Raw genomic sequence first — 23,971 nt, forward strand, 5'->3', positions numbered from 1 at the left:
TATATTGTGGACCGCATTTGTAAACACCTCCTTTTAGCTTCTACCATGAACCGTTTCGTGCAGTTATCATCATCTGCCGAGCCTTTTCCCAACTATGTTGTGGTCGGCTTCCAGTCTTACCGGATGCAGCTAACTACCAGTGATTTGCAAGGAGCGACTGCCTATCTGACATCCTTAACCCTTACTTTCAGTAAAGTTTAAAAATGTGCTTCAGTGAATGAAAAATATTTTATTGTTTTGTGTTACATTTTTTATTATTATTTGATTTAGCTGTTCCACTGCTGGGCCTCCACCATAGCATTCCATATTTGCCTATCGGTCGCTATTTGTGTATTTGTTACATTATGTTTACCTAATGACTACTTACTATTATTGGTTAACTATCCATAAATATTTATTAAACTCAAAATTCCACTATATCTAGAAAAGTTATGACGTATGATAGTTGATACCAAAGAAAGTTGAAAATGGTAAAGACCTAAATGAAATTGTTTAAAATAGTTTCTGTCCCCGCCCACCGCGTGTCTTTTTTTTTCTGAACTTGGCTGACACTGCCGTGTCTAGATGACAATGCATTGATGATATGATATGAGCACAGTTAGTGTGAAAGCTATCTCTAATTCTGCCGAAGTTCCGTGATCTACTTGCACAATGAGAGACAAAGTAATTAGATAAAGGTTATGGCGAAAGAGTTTTAGAACTATGTCTTCTAGATCTGTGTTAAAAAGAACATAGGGTTATAAAATGACGGAGATAACATCCAAATTAAGAACCTCCTCCTTTTTGAGAAGTCGGTTAATAGATCCATTTCCGTGAGGAACAGAGATGTATACTCAAAAGGTGCAAATTTTATGATTTTCTTTCAGTTTCTCTGTAAATAGCCGTTTTACTATGTTTGAACAAAAAAGTACCTGATTAAACACATTTTGATTTGTGCTTGTTCATCGTTAATATAATATATTTTATCATAGTGATAACGATTTAGGAACTTAATGATGATGGCAATGATAAATAATCCATATCATTTGATGATGTTTATTCCATTACCTACATGCCATTGTATGACGCAAGTACCTACATACATGTATTCACATGCTAGGTATTGCTCAAAAACGTGAAATTAGCTTCTTTGTATTCCTGTTTTCATGCCATGCCCCCAAAAACTATGTGCATTTTTAGCTATTTTCTAGATTTCCTAAACTTACACAAAAGGGTAAAACGGGGCACTATTGCTAAGACTTCGCTGTCCGTCCATCTGTTACTAGGATCAAGAACCGTGATAACTAGATACATGAAATGAATGTGTCTTTTTTATTAATAATGCTACGGAACCGTCTGTGTGCGCGAGTCCGATTCGTACTTGGCCGGTTTTAGTATAATATCGCCCGCGACACCCCGCTGACAACTAAAATGATAAATAAGGCTGGCTGCCCACTTCCGATAAATCAGTGACCGATTTTTTGTAGGAGAAAAATATAACACACGTCCTACACGTCGATCAGAAAATCCTATTAAGAGCATCCCTAAAAAAATCGGCCCGATTGTCTGCTCTCTACAAAAAGTTTGACGTGGCCAACATGTGCTATGTTCGTGATTGCCCATGTGTGCCATGGTCCATACATATCCGTGACATACGCGCTTTCATATACATTTCTGGTGAAAGGATATTTCCAAAATTTTCCGTTTGTCACGCATGCAGCAGCTTTTAAAGTAAAATAACATTTGTTTTTGTTGCATAAGGTGTAATTTTCAATGTAATATTTATAAGCAATTGTGAATCAATAATATGGCTTTAATTAATAAGTTCAATCATGACTAGACACCTATAATATTATCGGAATGACAATTAATGATAGATTGGTAGAAATGGCCACGCTTCTGGCGTCACGTAATAACTGCAATTTTTACGGCTACCGTGTAAGATTATTAAAGTCCTATACTTTGGTAATCTTATGTCATATGTAGCTCCAGATCTAGTTTAGGGTTCCGTACTCAAAGGGTAAAACGGGACCGTATTACTGAGACGTCGCTGTCCGTCCGTTCGTCCGGTCACCAGGCCTGTATCCATCGATATATATGTACTACGTATATGTCAATGGCTGTATCTCATGAACCACGATAGCTAGACCGTTAAAATTTTCCCTTTTTTATAGATATTTATTTTACAAAAAAAGGAGGTCCACATTAAGCTAAGCCCCACAAAACCGTTTTAATTGATTGTTGTTTTGTTAACACCTGACTTGCTTAATTGTTCACATTCAGAAAAAACATTTTCGTGATTTAAGTAGTGCAATAAAACGAGAAGCCAATTATTTTGATTCTATTGACTGAGTTCCTCGCACCTCGCGAATTGCCATATTGCCATGTGATATTTGTAGGTCATTTTATTACATTTTATTACTAATCCTCCGAGCCTTTTTCCCCAGTATCTCATCTCGTTAGCATCTACTGATACCTAATACCGTCCTAAGTCGGACGGAGGTATTGAAACAGCCTACATATTGATACCTATCTTTATATTTGTTTGTCAAAGCAAATGTTCTGTAAAACAACATTATACAAGGGCCTTTATTATAAAATGTTATCAGATTATTGCATATTAATCAGTATTAATGAGTTCATTTATCAATTGGTATTTTATTAGCGGAAGTTTTTCAAGCTATAGAATAATCTTGTGAGAAAACTTGCGGCCATTAGTCAAAGTCGATCATTCAAAAAATTACTATTATCAAAAATATCACGGAGGTCTAATCGTTTTATGTTTAAGATAAATTATCTATTGAAGAATCACTCATCATATTTTTTTGGCAAAAATCTTCCAATGTATACAATAAAGCAGAAGAGTTTGTATTTATTTACTTTTCCGCGCTAATCTTAAGGCCTCGGCCTCGAATTTTGCGGGCAGCGGGGCGGCAGCAGCGGCGGCGCAGGAGCGCGTTATACATTTTTTTTGTGACGTATCAAATTGTCTTCGGACGTGCAAGAGCTAATTATTTCGGCCATCTTTGCGAGGACACCCATATGGAACAGCAAACACAACAGAACACAACACTACACTGCTATAGTGCCGCGTGATCTGGGGCCCGATTCTCCTAAGTTAATAATGTCAAAATCGAATAGAAATCGAATCGCAATATGATTGCAATAGCAGTTTTAACCATATCGGGCATTCTGCTACTAATAAAAGACCAATCGTATTCGATTGACATTTGATTGGTGTGCGATTGGTCTGCTATTTTGGTGATTTTGGTCTATACGGTAGTTTGCTGTACAATCATTTTGCAATCGTAAATCATTTGCAGACAAAATGATTCATTATTGAATGACAGAAAAGGATAAAAACGTTTATTTCTAAGAAAAAATAGCGGAATGCCACATACGCTTCAATCGTAATCGAGTCGGGATTGGATCTCAGTCGAATCGAGTCGAACGTGAATCGAATGGCGCTTAACACGTTCAACGCGGAACGAGACCTTTTAGTTCTCGTTTGTGACGTTTTAGTATCGCGCAAGTGAAATCCTATGTCCATCTCATTTCGGCAAATGATATTTCTGTATGTTTCTTTACTGATAGAGTGAGACAAATATTTTTGTTCACATTAGGTACATTGGATGTAGTATTTTTATGAATGAAAACGTACGAGATCTAATAGGTCTTGTTGCGACCAAATAGTGATATTTTGCATCTAGCGCGGAACGAGAACTAAAGGATCTCGTAGCGATCTCGTGCGAATCCTCACAAGAAAATAATTAGTGTCGTGTCAACTTTCGATGTGTGCATATCAATTACGCTATAATCAGGATGACGAATCGCTAACGCTGTCGAAAAATTTTAGAACTTTCTTTTAGTTCTTCCGAAGAACCTAACGTAAAAAATGAAAATAATCAATCTCCAAAATCTTCCACTCTGTTACGAAAAGTGTTCAAACGTGTTCCTGGAGTGCGCAGTGAAAATATTTGTGTTAGCCCAAGTACTGGACATTCTTATCAAGAGCTTACTAATGTGTTAATGAAAAACATTGACATTTTTTGCATTGAATAGTTTATAAGTTTCTAATGCCTTACACTATAGTATTATAATCAAAGATTAATTTTATCGATAATGTTGTTGGTCGTATTGTTTCTCATCACCATATTTTTATCGATACTATGCAATATCTGCAAAACGAGATCTAAAAGTACTCGCATTTTCTTGCTATCTAGTGCAGAACGAGATCCAAAAGTTCTCGTTTTTCTATTTTGTAAATTTTCCATTATTGTTTTCGACATAACTTGAGGCGGTGAAAACCTACTGAAAGGTCTGCTCATCTCCTACCTACACATACAAAAAAAATATAAAATTATTCAAATTTCATAAAACTATTGGGGTTTGAAGTGACTGAGTCGTACGAGATCTGCTGGATCTCGTTGCGTAATTCCTGATGGATCACGACGAGAACTTATAGATCTCGTTGCGTCATATTAACTAGATGCATAAATGAGCTTCCGCGATGAACGTGTTAAGTAAAATTAGGAGAATCGGGCCCCTGCCCGCTAGTTTCGAGAACAGGTATGCGTTGCCCGCCCCGCTCCCGCGCCACCGCCGCTGCCGCCCCGCTGCCCGCAAAATTCGAGGCAGCGGCCTAAGAAACACCGGTCCGATCGGAAAAAATATTTCGATGTTAGATAGCCCATTTATTGAGGAAGGCTATCTGCTACTTTTGATCCAGGTAAATCGCTGGCAGAAGCTGGCGTTACAATGAAAAAGCAATGCACCCTTCTACTAAAAACAGTAAAAAACAATTGGGATATAATCTGTGATAAAAAAGACAGCCATATATTATATAGCCCCGGAATTACTTTTTTTTTGTATTTCCATGATATCGGAAATGTTTTGTCATCAAAGAGGTCTAAAGATAAGAAATATTTTGTCTTTGGTCATAATAATCTGAATCAGCACATTTTGTTGGTGGCTTTGCATTAAAACTGCCTATCTATACCATCTGCCTCGACTTTTCCCAACTAAGTTGGGAATATCCGTCCGATAATAGATGGCGCTGTACCTTGGGAGTGAGAATCTGAATCGCGCTATGGTTTCGTTACACGACGAGACATAAGTACTGACGAATACGAGCGCTGACAGCTCGCATTTCGAACCCGTCTTGAATTCAAATACTATTTTTGGAGTATCGTTCCCTTTGGAATGATATGAGTAAAATTGTACCTACTGGTTGGTAGCCTAGCTTACAAGCCAAGTTACAGGATCGTGGATGAAACCCCGAGAAATATTTGAAATCATTAAATGTAAACTACACATTCTCTAATGTGAAATTCTATCTCTATATCGACAGCCATTTTTGGTATTTTCAACGGAACCACAACGGAATGTTCCAGTAAGGTATAAAACCAATAACTTTTTCATATGTCTAAATCTTCGGTTTTCGGCGACTTAAGTAGTACTATGGTCCCACAGAAAAATGATGTTAAGTTAAATACCTATAAGATCGCACAATGTTTACTATTGTACTATAATAGATGGCGCTGTACCTTGGGAGTGAGAATCTGAATCGCGCTATGGTTTCGTTACACGCACGACGAGACATAAGTAGTCTGACCTAAACGTCGAACTCACCGCATTTCGAGAACATGCTTAAGCGCAAGAATTTTCAAAAGGAAACGATATCTATTAGTAAAATTGTACTGGTTGCTTATAAGCCAGGTTACATGATAGTAATACCACAGGGTCGTGGATGAAACCTCAAGAAACAGAGTTGGAATAATTAGACACTTTCTTTTTTTGAAATTCTCTATTTTGACAAGCATTTTGATTAAACCCAACTCGAACCACACTCGAATGTCCCAGTAAGTGAGTAAACGCATATATTTTACACATAGGTATAGTAGTACCTATGGTCGTCTAGCACTGTAGCTAAACATGCAATTAAGTTAAATATCTTAGGTCATTATAATACTTAGGTCGAAACCTATAATAGATGGCGCTGTACCTTCTGAGTGAGAATCTGAATCGCGCTATGGTTTCGTTACACGCCGATACATTAGTACTGACTCAGTGCATTTCTAAGTTTACTTTTGTCTCTACCAGAAAAATTTATGCAGTTAAATTAAAAATGTTACTGATTCAATTACGTTGGTTTTAAGTTCATAACTCAAGTTCAGAAAACAAGCTCATGGTTTCTTTGAGTACAAACGCATATCCGATTTTTTCACTCTAAGGAAAACGGAGTATGATAGATATGCAAAAATCCTAATAGCAATTATCCCATTCAGACACACGATGACACACCATTTGTTTTATGTTATCAATTAAATGTTAGTTTTCAATTTCTTATAAAGTGCCGTCTAATCTATATAAATTTAAAATCTATGAATCTTTCCATAACTTCAAAGGTTTCTCCAAGTGGCAAACAAAAAAGATTGTATATTAACAGTCCGTTTAATTAATATTCAATAATCACTTAAATAAAAAAACATATAACATATGTATTATAACAATAAACACAATGTTTATTACATTTACGTAGATATATTAATTTCAAGACCTTATCAGGTACATTAAAACTAAAATAACGCAACTTATGCTTAACTACAAATAAAGATTGTATAATAATCTGACACAGAAGAGGCTCAGACCTCTTCTCACACAGAGAAGGAATGAGCATTAAATTAGTCCGCAGGACTGTGAGACTATTCTAGGCTTTTGAAATCCAGGTTACCTATCTCACAATCTTCCGAGTACAATCATCCTCCGAGCCCTTTTCCCAACTATGTTGGGGTCGGCTTCCAGTCTAACTGGATGTAACTGAGTACAAGTGCTTTACAAGGAGACCTATCTAACCCCCTCAACCCAGTTACCCAGGCAACCCAATACCCCTTGGTTAGACTGGTGTCAGACTTACTGGCTTCTGGCTACCCCTAACGACTGCCAAAGATGTTCAATGACAGCTGGGACCTACAGTTTAAAGTGCCATCCGAAACACAGTATCGAACAAGAAAATTAAAAATAACACGTGTGTTACAGTTAACATTTTGAGATATCTAAGCTACCCTTACGATTGCTAAAAACTAAACAAATGCATTCAATAAAATTATCAGTCAGTCGCTTTTCAGGAACAAACACGGAGGAAGGAAACATTGCGGAGATGCCATAAGAAAGGTGTCAGGCGCCTGTTTGTAGATCAATATAACTTAAGTTAGGCGTGATCAGTTACTAGAACAAACGAGGCGTTCGGGTTCCTTGTATCAATCAATCTGTCAAAGATTGGTCTTATTTTGAAAAGAATGGGCGGCTTGTAACGAAGGTGTGTTAGGGTGGAGTTAGTAATGTTCCGTCATCCGAACACCTGCATTTTGGCATTAGAAAATTTTGTGTTATGACATCTCCGCTAGTCATTTTGTTCTCCATGGGAACAAATCATTCTAGCTCATTCATACTAAGTAACTAAGAGTAAGTATTTTCAGTCTTCTGGAGATCCAATGAGGTGATGATCTTCACTGCTTCGGAGCTTTGTCCCGAGGAAGGAACCAGGCCACTGCTATTGCACCTGAAAAGGACCAAAAAAATTCAAAGTTGCAGTCAAAAAAGTAAAAAAAATCTAATCATTTGGGCCTTCAAGCACTTATGAACGTCAAAAATATCATTCTATGTACTGTACGTCCAAGTCATAAAAGTTCTTAAAAGTCAATAAAATACAAGAAAAAACCTGTATGAAAAACTTGTACCTATCTAGTACTTTGCTAGGTGTATTTATGTAAAACCTTGAAATTAGTCAATCAATTAGTTATCTGATAATTAATAATCTTTTAAATCTTTTAAGAACGATTAAAGTTATTTTTGACATGTGTCTAAATAAGTATTGATCGACGAGATATTTTATTAACTTAGGTAAATATGACAAACGATTTGTTTCCTTTTTTTTCACCTGAAACTACTTCTGTATCCGGATAAAATATTCACCCACTTCCACTTGCAATAGCAAAATATAGCCAATGCTACTCGCATGTTTAGCTTCCCAACAGTGAAAGAATATTTCAACTCTGATCAGTAGTGTCGGAGAGATTTTACAAACAAATAAACCGAAAAGTCTTCTTTATAATATTATAGTTCGGCCATTCAGAGAATGCGTTCCTGACACGTCGCGATTGAACTGACGACGTAATAACATTCATTGATTATTGATATAATAATGTTGTTTTAATGCTCCTCAATTGTTAAAACGGTAAACAACCAGCAAAAATATTTTTATCGTAACTGCAACGCCATTGCAAAGTTACGTCGTCAGTTCAATCGCGACGTGTCAGGAACGCATTCTCTGAATGGCCGAACTATAGTATTGTTAAATTACTTACTCATCAATAACAAGGACCAGCCGTAGAAAGTGGCTTCACAGCTGGTCGCGATCAGGGCTCCTATTGCGTTCACTCCCAAGAACGCGCTCAGTCTGCCCAGCATCACAGACAGACAAGACACCATCCCTCTGTAACAGACACATGTAAATATGAAGAACCAAAGAATCCAAAAAGAAACAATCAAGCACCTATTTTAATTAGAATATTTCATAACTATCTTCTTGCAGCAGTTTCACCCGTTTCCCGAAGGAACTACTTCCCTCACCCCGAGGGAAACCTAAGTAGTTTAAGGCTGTAAATATAGTGTACATATTTCATTTAAAATAAAGAAGATCTATTACTTCTTGATATTCTTGATAGCCTGAAACACAGGTTTAAATAAACCTAGTTCGGGTGGTCCCTATGTTTAGAATTAGAACTGTTTTTATTTTATTATTGCCTGTATGTAGATATTAGCCTAGATTAACTTAGTTTATCCGAATGTTATTATTAAGACAGTTTGTTTTACCTCAACATCTGAGACATTTTAATTACTAATTCATGTGATCTATGTTTTTTATTTTTTATTTTTTTTTATTACTGTCGAGTACTTTCGGTAAAAAAAGAAGTACAAAAATCCACATCCTTATGAGTAATGAAGACTAACCCACTAGACCAATAACCATTATTATCGTTATCTTACTATGAAATTCAAATTAATATGCCACAATGACACACCCTACCTATAGATTATCTATGGCTAATGATGAGACATCAACTATTTCATTTAAAACTCATGAACCAATCAGGCCTTGAAGCAGGAAGATTTCGCAATAATTTTCTATAAGCTCCTTCATGTACGAACAAGTATTTGCCTGTTGCTATATGATGGCAACGATACCTAATATATGCATTGCTCATAAAATTACTATCTTGTTGTCTAGAGATTTTCCATTGTTTTGCTAATCAATCGGAAGTAAGATTATTGATAAAGGTTGTAATCACCTATACCACGGATAACGGCTTATTGTGGCTTTCTACAACTTATCTATCCATTAATTTGTAAAACAACGGATAGATAAGTTACGTAAACTACGTTAGGTAAACTACGCTACCCTCCTTGCTAGGTAAATCATCATCTCCCGACCAACCCTACCAACTATGTTAGGGTCGGCTTCCAGTCTCACCGGACGCAGCTGAGTAGATACCAGTGTTTTACAAGGTGGGTAAGTTAACTATGAATATCGGTCCGGCAAATAATTTACCCATTACTATTATAAACATAACAAACTCACCTCAAAGAGGTCGGATACAGCTCCACAAAGTAGACACTCAAGATGCCCATAGACAGCGCACACATGAGGAAGAAGAAGAAGAATATTCCCCCAGCTAACGGCACGGCTACCACGTTCAGTAGGACGGCTGCTATGGCAGACATGGTCATGATGCAGATCATGGCGAGCCGCTTCCGACTGCCACAGGTGAGGGAGAGAACCAGGTTGGAGCAGCTGGCTAAGGCGCCGTATGTCATGGCGGAGAATAGGGTTGTGTTCTGGATCGTGTCATCGCAGATTTCTACGTCCTGGAAAGTGAATATTAGGTTATGGTTTTAATGTACTTTTTGATGGATAAGAAGATTTTTTTAGTGCGTTTTTGTTAGCTAATGAGGTCATTTTAAGTAATTATGTTTATGGCGGATAATTTGAGCATGTATGATAATCGCGATGTGTGTGTTCATTGACTGCATTGTATAGTTACCATGCAAGTTTTGGTAATTGCTTAAATTATCAATATGATAGTAATCAAAATGATTGATTGCTGTATTGCTGAAAAGTCAGTGTTAGGTATACGGATAATTATTTTATTTTTTCTCTTACCGTCATATTTCCACTAGTAAATCCAGCAACAGACGGGTACTTGATAACTGCACAGAGGTTCATGCCATCACCACCTCCGGCTTCTAAGACGAAAAACAGGTTGTTCATGATGTAGGGCAACCAGAGGATGAAGCCACTGCCACTGAAAAAGAAAAGAAATCGTATGAATTTTTGATGGTTTTAGTGTCTGGTTTGAAGGACCAGTCACTATTAGTTAGCATTGTCTGAAAAATATTAGACAAAAATTGCAAATCAATTAAGTTAATGAGGTATTTATGAACAAGACCTGGATGTTAACTACAATATTATCTACATTGGCACTCACTGGGGGGAGGCCTACGTTTAGCTGTGTACGGCAATAAGCTGTTATGATGATGATGCTTCATATTAATGAAATACTCACGTCATGTAAATAACAGCAACAAGGTAGAAGAGCCTGAGAGTCTCCTTCAACAACGGTGCTCTGAAGAGAGGTACGGTCTGCTGCCAAACAGATCTGAAGAAGGAAACCTTAGCTTCGGTGGACTGGTTCTCAGTATCTTCCAAAAGCTTTTTAACCTGGAAAAAGAACAACATTATTTAAAAGGTTTGCCATTGCCATGAGATATGTGACAAACAACTGGATCTGAAAGAATAAATTCTAAAAAATATCTTTTCATAACAACGTAAGGTTTTTTTTAGTTTTTGATGATCCTGTCTAGTTCTCCTTAAATAATCTAAATATGTGTAGTTTATGTTAACGGTAGTGTTTCAAATTATACTCACAGGAAAACTATCAGCCTCATTGCCAGTGTTAGTCGCATAGATGCTCTTCAGGACATCCAGGGCTTCATCCAGCCGTCCATGGGAGACCAGGAACTTGGGGCTCTCGTGGAATAGTTGCAGCAGACACGCAGTGGCCGCGCAGGGGAGAGACATGACCAGCGCTAGGAGACGCCATGGACGGTACGTGATGCCCAGGAAGTCGATGTGGTACGCGAAGCCGAGGGGAAGAATTGGGTAGGCGAATACTGGAAGATGAGGTATTTTGTTAGAATGGTGAAATTTTTAATCATAGTTGCAGCTTCTATTGGGTCATCCTTTGAGAGTTAAAACTATGGTTGAGATTAATTATTTTAATCGACTTCCCAAAAAGAAGGATTTTCACATCTTTTCGGATGTTTTTATTTTTAAGCTTAACGTTAATGTTTGTTTATCTAAAACAACTGTAAAATTTTTCATAGTAAGCAATAGTTTTGAGAAAAACGGACGTTTATGCTGTCGGTCTTGATGAGTTAGTTAATATGCATTAAAAAAAACGTTTGTCAATATTACACTCGGTGCTTTCACAAGTTCTTTAACAGTTGCATGAGAGTTGAATGACTCTATTAGATAAAACATTTACCAAAATTAAAAGCTAGTAAGTAACATTTGCTTACCAGCTACAGTAGCCTGTGAGCACATGAGAGCGCATGTGCAGAGCAACATGGCACGGCCGCGAGCGCGCTCAGAACAACTCTCTCCTAGGAGTGTGTAGGCGCCGGAGTTGCTAGCTGAAGTACTGAGGGAAGATTAAATAATATATATTAGGCAGATTGTTGAATAATACAAATTGTGGAATTTGGATTCGCAAGAAACTGTAATAGGTCTCCATGAAATAATAACTTTTGACTTTGGAGAGCCACCGAAAGAAGAAATAAATAAACCAAAAGTTTTTGTTAAACGAAAGAAAATTGTTGATGTATTTGCAAGGATATTCTTAATTCCGTCTAATGTGTTCAGTGGCAACAAATAACTAAATCTCGTGTCAAAGTAATTACGATTGGGAAATCCCAAAAATGTAACACGTAAATAGATCCTAGAACCATACACTAGCACAGCCGCCATGAGACAAAAAAAGTCTGCTCTTAATTCACAAATTCTGTTACTCTAGGTCAGTTTCCAATATTTAAAAAAAACGCAACAAAACAAATGCAAATCGAGCCACATATTCGCCATTTACTTTTAGCATACTATTGACATTAATATAAATAGACTGTATTGTTTGCTTATCAGTTATCTCTTTGTCTCGCCAGGGGGTTTTGTTATCTCTGTATAAATACTTGCTACTCAAGAATCTTTGCATAATATGATAAGGATATCGTAAGTTCCATGACGTATATTTTCACTGTCGAGTCTGTGACGCGAGCCTTATTCATATAGTATTATGAAACGTCTCGAATCTATTTTTATCGGTAGGAAAAATCGTAAAAATTGTTACGCGGTCTAGACGCTAATTTATCTGAAAGCGGTTTCCATGACTACACAACACGACATTTTGACATTTTTACGGTTTTAACAAGTGTAAAGTCGGAACAAGGATCTTAGACTTTCCTATTCTTTTATTAAGCCCTAACAGATTCGGAAAACATTAATCATCATAAGTACATGTATTGATATTAATTTGTCTTATGCTGTTAGTCGTCAGAAACCTACAATTGTTACTAGAGAATAAGCCTCTAAGGACTATTAAGATTCCTAAGTGCAAAATTCCACTTTTAATCAAAATACAGGAAAAAATGAGTTAAAAATAAGAAAATATCTGTATATTTCCGTTCCTCTAATATCTTCATGTTATTTTAAGCTTAAGAAAGGCGCTATTTTTGTAAGGAGACAGTTGTCGCGTGATATTCCGTGATGCTCCATCGTAGTTGCATGTGACGAGTTCAGATAACGTGGGAAAAACTGAATTTGTGAATAATATTTGTTTAGTTACAATACGTATAACTTCTGGTAAACATGTTTTAAAGGGCCTCCCACTTCTTAATTAAATAACATTTGAAGATCACTGATGTGTTATTTATATGAAAAGTTATTTTTTGGGACTCCCTTAACCAAGCTACTTATTCAATTCTCTTTCTGTCTTGCGAATGTCGACCCAATCACATTCTGGGGATTTCGATAATCTGTTTATTATATATTGTTTTACGATTAACGATTTAAATATGGGTCTAATGTCCAAAGTCCATTTATAATATAATCGCAAATCAGAAATAGATACAAAGGTTACAAAAATCCAAAGTTAATATTGAAAAATCACTTCGTTATTAATTAAGACATGGCAAGCAAAGCTCAAGGTGGCTAAACATAAATAGAAACAGTTATGGACCCTATCGGGCACAGCAACCTAAATACTTACAAAGTGGAAGAGATCAGTTTAAGAATAGCCATGGTTTGCCAGTTTGGAGACAAGCTGCTGAGGGCTGCGAACACGAAGCCGATTGACATGGATAGCACGAGGGTCAGTCTCCGACCCTTAGTGTCGGAAACATAGCCCCAGAGTTGAGCTCCTGCCACCACGCCTGGAAAAGAGCTTACGGTAAGATAGATAGAAGAATAAAGATGAGATAATATCCATTTAAATAAGCCTAAACAAAGATGCGCAACAACACCTTAGCGTTCGTCATCAAACATCAAAGTCCTCTGAATCCATAAAACCACATGGCTATCAATGGGTTTTATATCCAAATGTCTGACTATGAATAACGATCCTTTTCATAAAACAGCTCAAGAACCCATTGTTTTGATCCCAGTGCAGTCGACTCTAGTTAGTATTTATTTCCGTTATACATATTGTCCATATCCTGTAATCTCTTCAAGTCTAGTGCTTATCTATTCTTGCCAAAACTCCATATTACCTAAAAGCGGCATAGCAGTAAGCAACGCTCTCTGCTGCAGCGTGAGCTCCAGGTCGCAGACAGCGGCCGCCACCACGAAGCTGGTGCCGAACATGTCCATACCCATCGCCTGTAGGGTCCAGCTACATACTAGTAGTAGACCAAAGTTGTACTTGCCGAAACCTGAGGACAATTATGGTGTTTGGTAAAAGTTTCAAAGGGATCCCATTGGCGACGAAAGACGAGACTTAGACGTAAGGATAAGATATGAGGTCTTATATTCTATCTACTAATCCAAATTGTTTCTGAATTAGCAAGTCACTGTCTGGTTGATAACTTGGATAACAAATTGGGGTGCTTTAAATTCGAATGAGAGATTTTTGTGTGAAAGAAGAAAGAAAGGACAGCTGAAACCAGTGAAACTATTTTCATCAGTCAACAAACTCCTCCTTTATTAGTCTCTTGACCAAGTTCCAGGGTCATGTCAATATTTCTTAAATATTTTTTCTTTTTCGGTAGCAAATTACTCTAACTAAGCTATAGTTTCAAGTCTGGCACCTAAATATATTCTGGTACTATACTAACCAGTCATAGACAACGCCTCTTCAACAGAAGCAGTGTACGGTTTCTTCTTCCCCGTCTCCACGACCTCAAACTCTTTGGTAGTAGTCTTACACATTGTTGTATCTGCAAACAAAACAGAGGTAACTTTAGTTCCCAGACTGTCATTGTCAGATGCATAATGCACTTTAATGCAACGGCTTATGATGAAACGTCATCTGATAAGAGAGTCAACAGTAGCTGCACCTTGAGTACAATTATAAATTGGTTATCTTCTGTAAACTGAGTCAGGGAAGTCGTGATTGGAATTCCCTATATTGATCAAATTGATTTTGTTCATAAGTATATTTTTTTTAATTTCTTTAAAAATATAAAGGGTTTTTGTCCATATGGATAAAGTCAAGCCTTTTCAGTTTAAAGTTGGTCTTTTGATCCGAAATTTGCAATTGGTATTCGCCTGAATAATTTATTTTGTGCTCGAAGAGTGGGGCTTTGTGAGTACGATTTTATGCTTTTTAGATACGAATGCTCCAGTCCAGGAATAATGCATCTACGTCAATTTTATTTGAAAACTAATTAGGAATTGATGAAAACTTCCAAATTACAATAGTAGAGTAATATTACTACACTAACTTTCGTTCATTCGAGAGGAATGTGGCAGAACAGACTGGAATTTGACATTGTAAATAAAATATTTACATGGGAATTACGTTTATTTAAATTTAATTCATGTCTGTGTTTGTCTACTGATGTTACTAGATATTTCTTGCACTGATTGGTGTGATGATCACCTAATTTAAGGCAGAGGTACTTCGATTTGCTCATCATTTTTAATTAGTTCTTTGAACCATTTATCGCGGATTGGATCCCAGCGTGAAGAAAATGAAGCGTTTATAAAAAAAAGAATCATCAGAATAACGGATCGGTGTGGAAATAAATATTGAAACTTTTAAGGACCTTAATTTAGGAAAAGTTCGTCATTTTTTATATGATATTAATTATCTATGTTAAAGAATGAAAATCAGGAGTAAGATAATTCGTCGGCAATAATTTGAAGACTGCATTATAGAAGAAAACTATGTTAAGAAAATTTCCACAAGAATGATTTTTTTTTAGAATGAAAACTACTTATTTTCGTCAATAAAAAAGATGGTAAAGATGGTTAATTTATTTATGTGTAATTTATGAACCATATTTTAATGGCATATAACCATTAAAAACTTTACCTACTGATGAAAACAATAATAACTGCCCGAGCATCGAACTCAACCTCTTACTAAGCTGTCACCTTTTTTTCCCAAAAGGTATTTTTCTAAAAAACCAATAAAGTCTTTCTAAAATATCAATTAAAATTATATTAATTATCTTATATTCTTTTAAATTTCATTTAATATGTGCAGCCTTACCAAAAAAATCCGATTACAACTGTAATTAATTAAAATATATTGCGATTTCAGCTACTCTTGCGCACTGGCTGCGTCTACTACGATATGTCCTATAACGGTACTGTCACATCTGCTCTCCTTATATATTATATTGTAACAAATACGTCAGAAATTATCTCAAATCTTAGTTTGTAGTCATCGTTACGCCGTTATTCGTTGCTACCATGGAGCAAGGAAAGATAACGGAGATGTCACAGAGAAGGTTGAGTTCAGGCGCCTTTTTAGAGGACATTTTTTTTTATTCTTATAAACTTTATTGATCCACAGTTACATTTACAAAGGCTAAAGGCTAAAGCAATTCCAAGTAGTATGCACTCTGTAACTATTCTACGGTAGACATTTTTTTAAAGTTCTGTGGTCCCCAAACTAGCCACTGCCTGTATTTTGGGGACCTGACGGTCAATGTAACGTTCGGTAGGTCAGAGTAGAGAGTAGGTCAGATCAGTTACTAGAACTAACGAGGCGTTCGGGTTCCTTGTCAAATCAAAACCAATCTGACAAAGATTGATTGGTGATTTTATTTAATAAAATAAATAATTTTCGGATTCCAAAGAAAGTATGTGAGACCGGGGCTAGTAACATTCCTCGTCCGCCGAACTCCTAAGAAAGTAGTTTTGGCGCGCTACTTTCTTAGGATATTTTGCGTTATGACATCTCCTAGTAATTTTATTCTCCATGGTTACTTCTCTATAAGTATATAGTTTGTTCTAGGCTGTTTGCGGAAAAGCTAAGAGAGATGTAGGCAAATAGTTAGAGAGCTCTAGCTGGTGTTTACATACGGTTACGCCTGACAGCTGGTGGTGGTTTTTTTATTTATTTTATTAAGTTTGTTTGTGTAGCGAAGGAAATTATTATTTAGATTTCGGACTGCTGGAGCCTTTTGTTACAGGATGTTTCAGATTCAGGAGAAAATGGAAAGCGAGGAGACAAACGAATTATCGCTAGCTTCAACTTCAATAAAGTATTGAATTTAGTTGTTTTCAGAAGAATTAAATAATATTCTGAATTTATTTCCACTAATTAAGACACGAGAGTAATTGACGAATTGTTTTTAATATTTTTTTTTTTTTATATAATGTCGGGACACCTTTTCACACACGGTCGGTTAGCCCCATGGTAAGTTATTAATTAACTCGTGTTATGGGTGCTAACACAACTGATAAACTACATATAGCTACATATATACATTTTAATGCCAACAGAAAGATAGTGCTGCTGCCCTTGAATATCAGTAACGAATGATGTTGATTAAAGGGCAGTTGTTGGCCAAACATGTTCTAAGTAGGGTAATCATTTTGCAAGTATATTAGAATCACCTACTAGTTGTACTGAGCTGTATTAATTACCTCTCCTTAAACCAAATTATGTAAATCATATTACGAAAGCATGTTAAATTTTAAATTATGTATTAACAAACTCAGCCTTCCAGTTATGTCAGCAATAATTTTAGCTCCAACTCCCGGTTGGCCTTTCAATTATTTTTGGCCTGCCCATCTAGTCCAGCTAACCAATTTAGTAGACTTACATATGTATATATTCACCGACAACACGAATGTTCGTTTTTCTTTACTCAACTGTTTACTTTGAAAATTGAAAGAGGAAAATCCATAGTAAACAGTGGTTATAACTTATAAGAAAACTAACGTTTATGTTGTTGTTGAACTTGGACCTCCAGTAAAAATCAAGTACCTAATTTATAGACTACTTCTAAAGACCAATATTATAATGGTATTATTCATATTTTTAGTATACACGTACATGCATATATTTTAACTTTTCGTGATGTCAATAAACCTGACCAAAAAACAAATTGGCGCTGAAAAATCAACACTCTGAATTGACCTCGATGGAAAATTCTTTTCCCAAAAATAACACTGTTCTATATTTTTAGTCATAGTAACATCTAGATACTGTCACATTTGTCCATTTAACGTAGTAGTTAAATAATATTTACGACTAAGATAAGTTATACATGTTTGTTCAGCAAATAAGCGTTCGTATCTCGTCCGGGGGGTCTCGTGCAAATCTTTGAGTATACAGTAGTTTCTAGTATTGTTTGAGAGACAATGTCCTGCGTGGTGTGTGTGTAGCTTTGCTTCGTTGGTGGTGGCCGGTAGCAACTAGATTTTTTCAGTTTCTCTAACAGTAATTAGTAGTAGACAGTATCCAATATTAACACTGCCTTTTATGTGTGCTTTGAATCGGTTCGGTTATAAGGAAACGAGTTCAGAATCGTCTCGCTAAAACTTGTTACATGTTGAGTGCCGCACTTGAAGTTGTCCAATCGGTATATTTTTTCCTAATTCAGGAGTTGTTACAGTCTCTCTGCTCTTTTTTGTGTGGAAACTCTTGAGATGAATCCTCGATTAGGAGCTGTAAATCTTTCGATCAATCCCGCATCACTCTTTAAACCCCAACCCCTGACTTGAACACTTGACAGTATTTCAGCATTGAAATCTTCGCACCGCACCACGTAGCATTCATCTCACATAGGACGAGAGACTAGATCGCTGTTTGTGTCACTGAACTTACGAAGGACGAGAAAATGGTGCGCAGTTGACAAACTATACTTACTTACAATACTACATGTTACACCTAATGTTGATGTGTTTTGTTTTCAGTAATATAACCTGTTTGTTGTAGCCTATTTACTTGTTTTGAGAAACATACATTGTTTCGTTATCTGTCTGTAGTTGTATGAAAATGGTGAGCCTAGTCAATTTAACCAAGCAACTTATTAGTGCAGTACATTTGCCTCTACCAAATAGTGGGGCAACTTCTGAAACTTCGGCTTCTTTATGTAATAAAAGCCCAGTGTCATCTTCTTACGTAGTTGTCGGTTCTGTTGAATTTACTTTGATATGTACTTACACATTGTACGTTTCGCCAGTATTACAGTCAATTAAATGGACGAGTAAACCGAAGCCTACTACAGCTTTTTCTGATCAAACTAGTATATTTTTCAGTGGCTAGTAATTCACAAGATCTATGAGGCACATAAAAAAAAACATAATATAAGAGAATTCTATATAGCGGCAACCGCAGTTTGTACCTGTCTATTACAATCTATTTAAATAGAAAGCAAATAAAGAGTAGTCCTGAACTAAATTCCATAACGTTTTTGAAGCTACTGGGATTTTTATTTCTGATCATAAATCGATATTTGTCGTATCTGTGAATCAAAATTAATATGAAACAGAAGCTTTCTGGGAGAATTATTTTGTGGTCGGCTGAAATACCAGTTTCATTTAAGCTTGCCATGTGCTGCACCTACCATAAACGATGCGGCGCTTTCTGAGCTGCCCAACGTGCCCCAACACCTACACTATCCAACCCCCTGGCTCTGCTGCCGTGTACGTGGCGAAACACTGGATATTAAAAAAAAAACAAAATTCATTCGTCTTTTTCTTGCCATCGACTCGCCTGTGAGGTGAGTACATACGTTACAGGCAGTGGATCTTTGCACATGACCATCACGCAGACCAAGACTAACTGTAGCGTTTAGGTATATTTATTTTTTAATAGTTATTTAAGAAAGATACTCTTCAAATATTTAAAAGTAAATAAATTGTTTAAATTCGGAGCGACAACACAAATAAAACCAGAGATTTAGTAAGTAAATACAGCGTTTGGCACGAGACAGTGGAAAAATTTTAATTTTCTCTAGTAGGTAAGTATAATGTTTTAAGATTCAAAACCTATGAAAGGGATGCGTATCCTTATTACTCTGCCTCTTAATCTATTTATTATCCAACCCTTATGACAGAGGTTCGTGGCCAGCAGTGGACGTGGTCAGGTTGCATTTGGCTACAATGGTTTTTCTCCAAAGGTGTCTATTTTACTCACAACCAAGCAATCCTCACTGTAAGTAATGCAATAAATTCGAGAATGAAATTGTTTGTCACACTGAAAAGTCCGTCTCCAGACTTTTATCCGAATCTTGGAGTAAGTAATTCTTTCGGGTGCGGGTAAAGTTGTTGGAAGTCCATAATATAAACCCGCATAGCAACTAACGCTATGGAAACATCAATTTCGGAGACGGATCTTTTTGCAGGATACAATTTAGTTACAATATAATTAACATGTAAGTTCATTCTTCACACGTGCATTCGGTTTGAAGATCTATTTATATTGTGATAAAACTGTATCCTGCTAAACTCCGATCCGGCTCAGAAATTGGTGTCGTGTTCACACGACACTTAAGTTGACTTAGGCAGTTTTGCACAGGGATGCGTTTGATATCCACCAATCATATTCATATATTAGGATAGCGTAGCGTAGGACGTCCACCAACGAGGTGGACAGACGACCTTATAAAGGTCGCCGGAAGACGCTGGATGCAGGTCGCTTCCAACAGGTATCTGTGGAGATCAAAGGGGGAGGCCTATGTTCAGCAGTGGACGTCCTATGGCTGAGATGATGATGATGATGATGAATCATATTCATTAGTACACATAGCATAGTATCGGTGGAAACAGATTCTGATATGTTTTTGTAGAGGCACAGAAGGAGAGTACTATAAAGGGTTGCTATGGATGTTTGCTATAGAGGCTATTTTACGGTGACGGTTTATATTTTATTGCACATAGTTCGAACATCTTACTCTTACCGTACATAACTTACTGTCAGTGGAAACGGTCACCACTAAGGTGTTACATAATGTAGCAAAGCTTGATAGCGCATCTCTGGTGGAAAAGCAGCCTTAGCATAAAGCGGCGATAATCGTCATTACGGATTACATACTATTGATAGTTTGCCAAGCGGAATCTCCGGTCAATAGCAGTGATTATCAATATGAGCTAATAAAGGATTAGCCAAACATCCTGGTGAGCTGTGAATATCGAGATTAGTTTGCGAACTATTACAGTAACATACCTATTAAGTTTGTTTCGTAGTAACCTGTGTTTACAAACTATGGCATTGATTGATTGTGACAACTTCGGTAGTGGTTTTGTTGCTAAGCGGAGCGATAGCGATGTATTTACTCGCAATTTTTTTGCAATACAGCATAATGTAGAAAGAAATATTGATGCCATATAACTTCTTCAAGAATTGACCAGTTTAAAGGAAAAAGGATTGCTTTAACGTTAAATAATAGTTACGTACTTAAATTCATATTGGTTGTTTCACAGATCTCCCTTGGGACAGCTTTCCTGACCTGAAACTGACAAGCTGTACCTATCAACCTGCTAAATAATATATTTTCAGTAAGTAAGTAGTCTTAATTACAAAGTATTACAAAACAAATGTGATAGAAGTATCAGTCTTTGACAAAAAAGATTTGTATAATTGCTATGTGATAACGATCGTTATATCACAGGTTATATTTGGGTGAATTTCAACAGGTCCAATAAAATTTTCATTTCCGTGGATTTTTTATTCTTCAACTTTAGAACAAGAAAAAGTAGTGTTTATTTAAGTTTTAGATAAGATATGTATTCTTACTTAATATCTAGTAGATAGCTTAAAAATCTAACGAGATACACAAGATTAAAATTTTCATGCCACAGCAATGAAACATGCATACACGGCAATTAAACGTGCGTCCATGGCAATGAAAGAACTTTTCACGTCGTTTTTTTTCAGACAATTTTTTCTTTCCTTTCTCTCCTCTCCCGATAGTTTCGGTTTAGGCATCTTGGCTTTCTAGAAAGAATCAATCCATTATTATGTTTATAATTTGACTGTAGTATCTTTTTGTAGTTGACTGTATATAGTACAAATTGTTTTTTTATCCTAATCATGCCGTGGCGATGAAAACATAAGTCACGGTAATGAAACATGTGGCCACGGCAATGAAACGAAATTGTTTTACAAGGCATGGCGATGAAAATTTCTTCATTGCCGTGTATTTTTTTTCATTGCCATAGCAAATTTTGACCACGGAAACCACGGAAATGAGAGCGCGGCGATGAATATCAAGGCTAAAACATCAAAAAACCAAAAATCTGTTAATAATTCACAGTAATTAACACATCACAAATAAACATAAGATAAATGGCATTGTACCGAATGATCAATTAAGAGGACAAACTTATTCAAACAGAAGTTAGACCTATCCACGGCGATGAGAGAAAAAATGTCCAGTAATAAAAAAATTGAATACTTTCATTTATGGCGCAAAAACGCAGGCACGTGCACACGTCATTCCACGTCGAACACTTGACGTCCACTAATATGCAACATTTAGCGCATAGCGGGAGGGACGCAAACCCTTAGGAAAAGCAATATTCTCAAATATGTTTAGGACATGGCGATGAATGATAGTTCTGAGACAAACTATTTTTTATTTACCATTTGTTGTATTGTTTAAATATTTGAATAAATGTATTCCGTAACAATACTTTAACTATTCACGAATCAAATAAAAGTAGGTTTTAATATAAATAACTAATACATTTTCATCAATAAGGTCTAGTACACATCAAGGTGACGTGTGGACAAACACGGCAATGAAAGATTTTGAGGTTTAATTTTTTTTTTTGGAGAACCAATTAATCCTATTAACAAAATATTTAGTGCTACACATAGATTACTATTTCACCTTCTTAGAAAAAAATATATGAATATTATAACAATGATTTCTAGTACCGATTTCATCGATGCCACGCAATTTTTGGTCCCGGGAAATTCACCCATTTAAATTGTTGCTAAAATCTTCACGTAACCAGATAAGTAGAACTAGTTACCTCGCAGTTTTCAGTACATATAGACAACAATTTAAATAGGATTATGGGCCATGGTCCTGCACAAACCGGTTTGCCTACAAAATATAGCCTTCATATCTTTCCTTCACGTTTCAATTGTTTCACTGTCAAATACAGACGAAACGTAAATGGGAAACCCACTTTTCCTATTGATAAATAAATAATTTCCACTCGTGTATCCTTATGTACAAAATTATACTCCTTACCAATTAACACTTACATACTCTTGAACAACTTCGATCTCGAACTTCAAGATGGCCAGTTGACCTCTTAACTCTCAGTAAATTATTATTATCAAGCCATTCTCTTCCGCATTACTACAATATTGTACTTGCAATTGTTACTGTTAGTACATTCATGTATCTATAGTTCTCGTCAATATGGTGGATTACAATTTTTAGAGCACAAGTTATAGTCTGTTTTTTAATCTCGTAGACAACTGACATTACGAGTGTGGTCAGTCTATTGCAAATTCTTAAATAGTGATGTGGCACGTTTTTTTACAATAAGTCATCCTGAAATAATGGGCTTATTCTTGATGATTACGCATGGAGTTGCGTGGTCAGATATCCCCGGCAGTTTGTAGCACGTCGTGCAGCCGTGTGTACGTACGTGAATTGTAAATATAAAACTTTGAATGAATCTTAAATTCGTCTATTATAGATAAAAAGTTACGATTCAACAAACCGGTATCGTAAGTACAACACTGTACAAAAAAGCTAGCAACATTATTTGTAAGTTTGACATTTTGCAAATGTCAATTTAGTCTACGAGATTAAAAAACAGACTATAGTTTCTTATAGTTGTTAGTCTTTTAGCGCATCTCATTTTTTTTTTTCTCAGGAGTATCTGGCATTATGTATTACATTTACCCATAACACAATAGGAATAAATGAAAATAAGAAATAGGGACTTACTTAATAATAATAATTTATAACCAAATCATTTTAAATATTGGTAGGCGCTGTATTATCCACGTTTAATGCCTCCCTCTGTTCGAGTCCATCGGGGTCTATAATTTACTACAACTAATTTATATTTCCACCATTATGGAATCCAATAACCAAGATAAGTATGGTATCCTAAGCTTAGTTTGGAAATAACTACATTTGGTTAGCACGTGGTAGCCAGCCCAAGACCAAATAACATATTCTTTTCTGAAATCTCTCACCTCAGTGCTATAACCGCTGCTTAATAATTAGCACCTTCAAATGTGTCATCTTCAGAAAATCCCCTACGTATTTACACCAAACAGATAACTCTTGGAAGGTCATGAACACTATTCGCAGTGAGCCAGCGAAAAACGACCAGTCGCTATTGGAATTCACTACTGTCAATTTGCATTGAAATAATATCGTCGATCTCTATTTAATTGCCAGTTTTGTTATAGAACAAAAGTGTTATTGTTATAGTGAATGTAGA

The 23,971-nt window shown here is 36.2% G+C and overlaps 1 protein-coding gene across 1 annotated transcript; it reads right to left on the bottom strand.

Annotated features, from left to right (window-relative positions):
• Positions 1–6,436: 6,436 nt before the first annotated feature.
• On the bottom strand, positions 6,437–15,890 carry LOC124634763 (synaptic vesicle glycoprotein 2C-like). The gene is made up of 11 exons (XM_047170430.1): positions 15,804–15,890; positions 14,422–14,523; positions 13,858–14,019; positions 13,359–13,521; positions 11,620–11,741; positions 10,967–11,211; positions 10,605–10,759; positions 10,202–10,343; positions 9,620–9,906; positions 8,346–8,473; positions 6,437–7,540 (listed from the first exon to the last, which is right to left on the bottom strand). The coding sequence occupies exons 2-11, from the start codon at positions 14,513–14,515 to the stop codon at positions 7,488–7,490; spliced, it is 1,551 nt and encodes a 516-aa protein (XP_047026386.1). The 5' UTR covers positions 14,516–14,523; positions 15,804–15,890; the 3' UTR covers positions 6,437–7,487.
• Between the last annotated feature and the right edge of the window lie 8,081 nt (positions 15,891–23,971).

The sequence above is a fragment of the Helicoverpa zea genome, chromosome 11 (genome assembly GCF_022581195.2).
Source record: "Helicoverpa zea isolate HzStark_Cry1AcR chromosome 11, ilHelZeax1.1, whole genome shotgun sequence".
Classification (NCBI taxonomy): domain Eukaryota; kingdom Metazoa; phylum Arthropoda; class Insecta; order Lepidoptera; family Noctuidae; genus Helicoverpa; species Helicoverpa zea.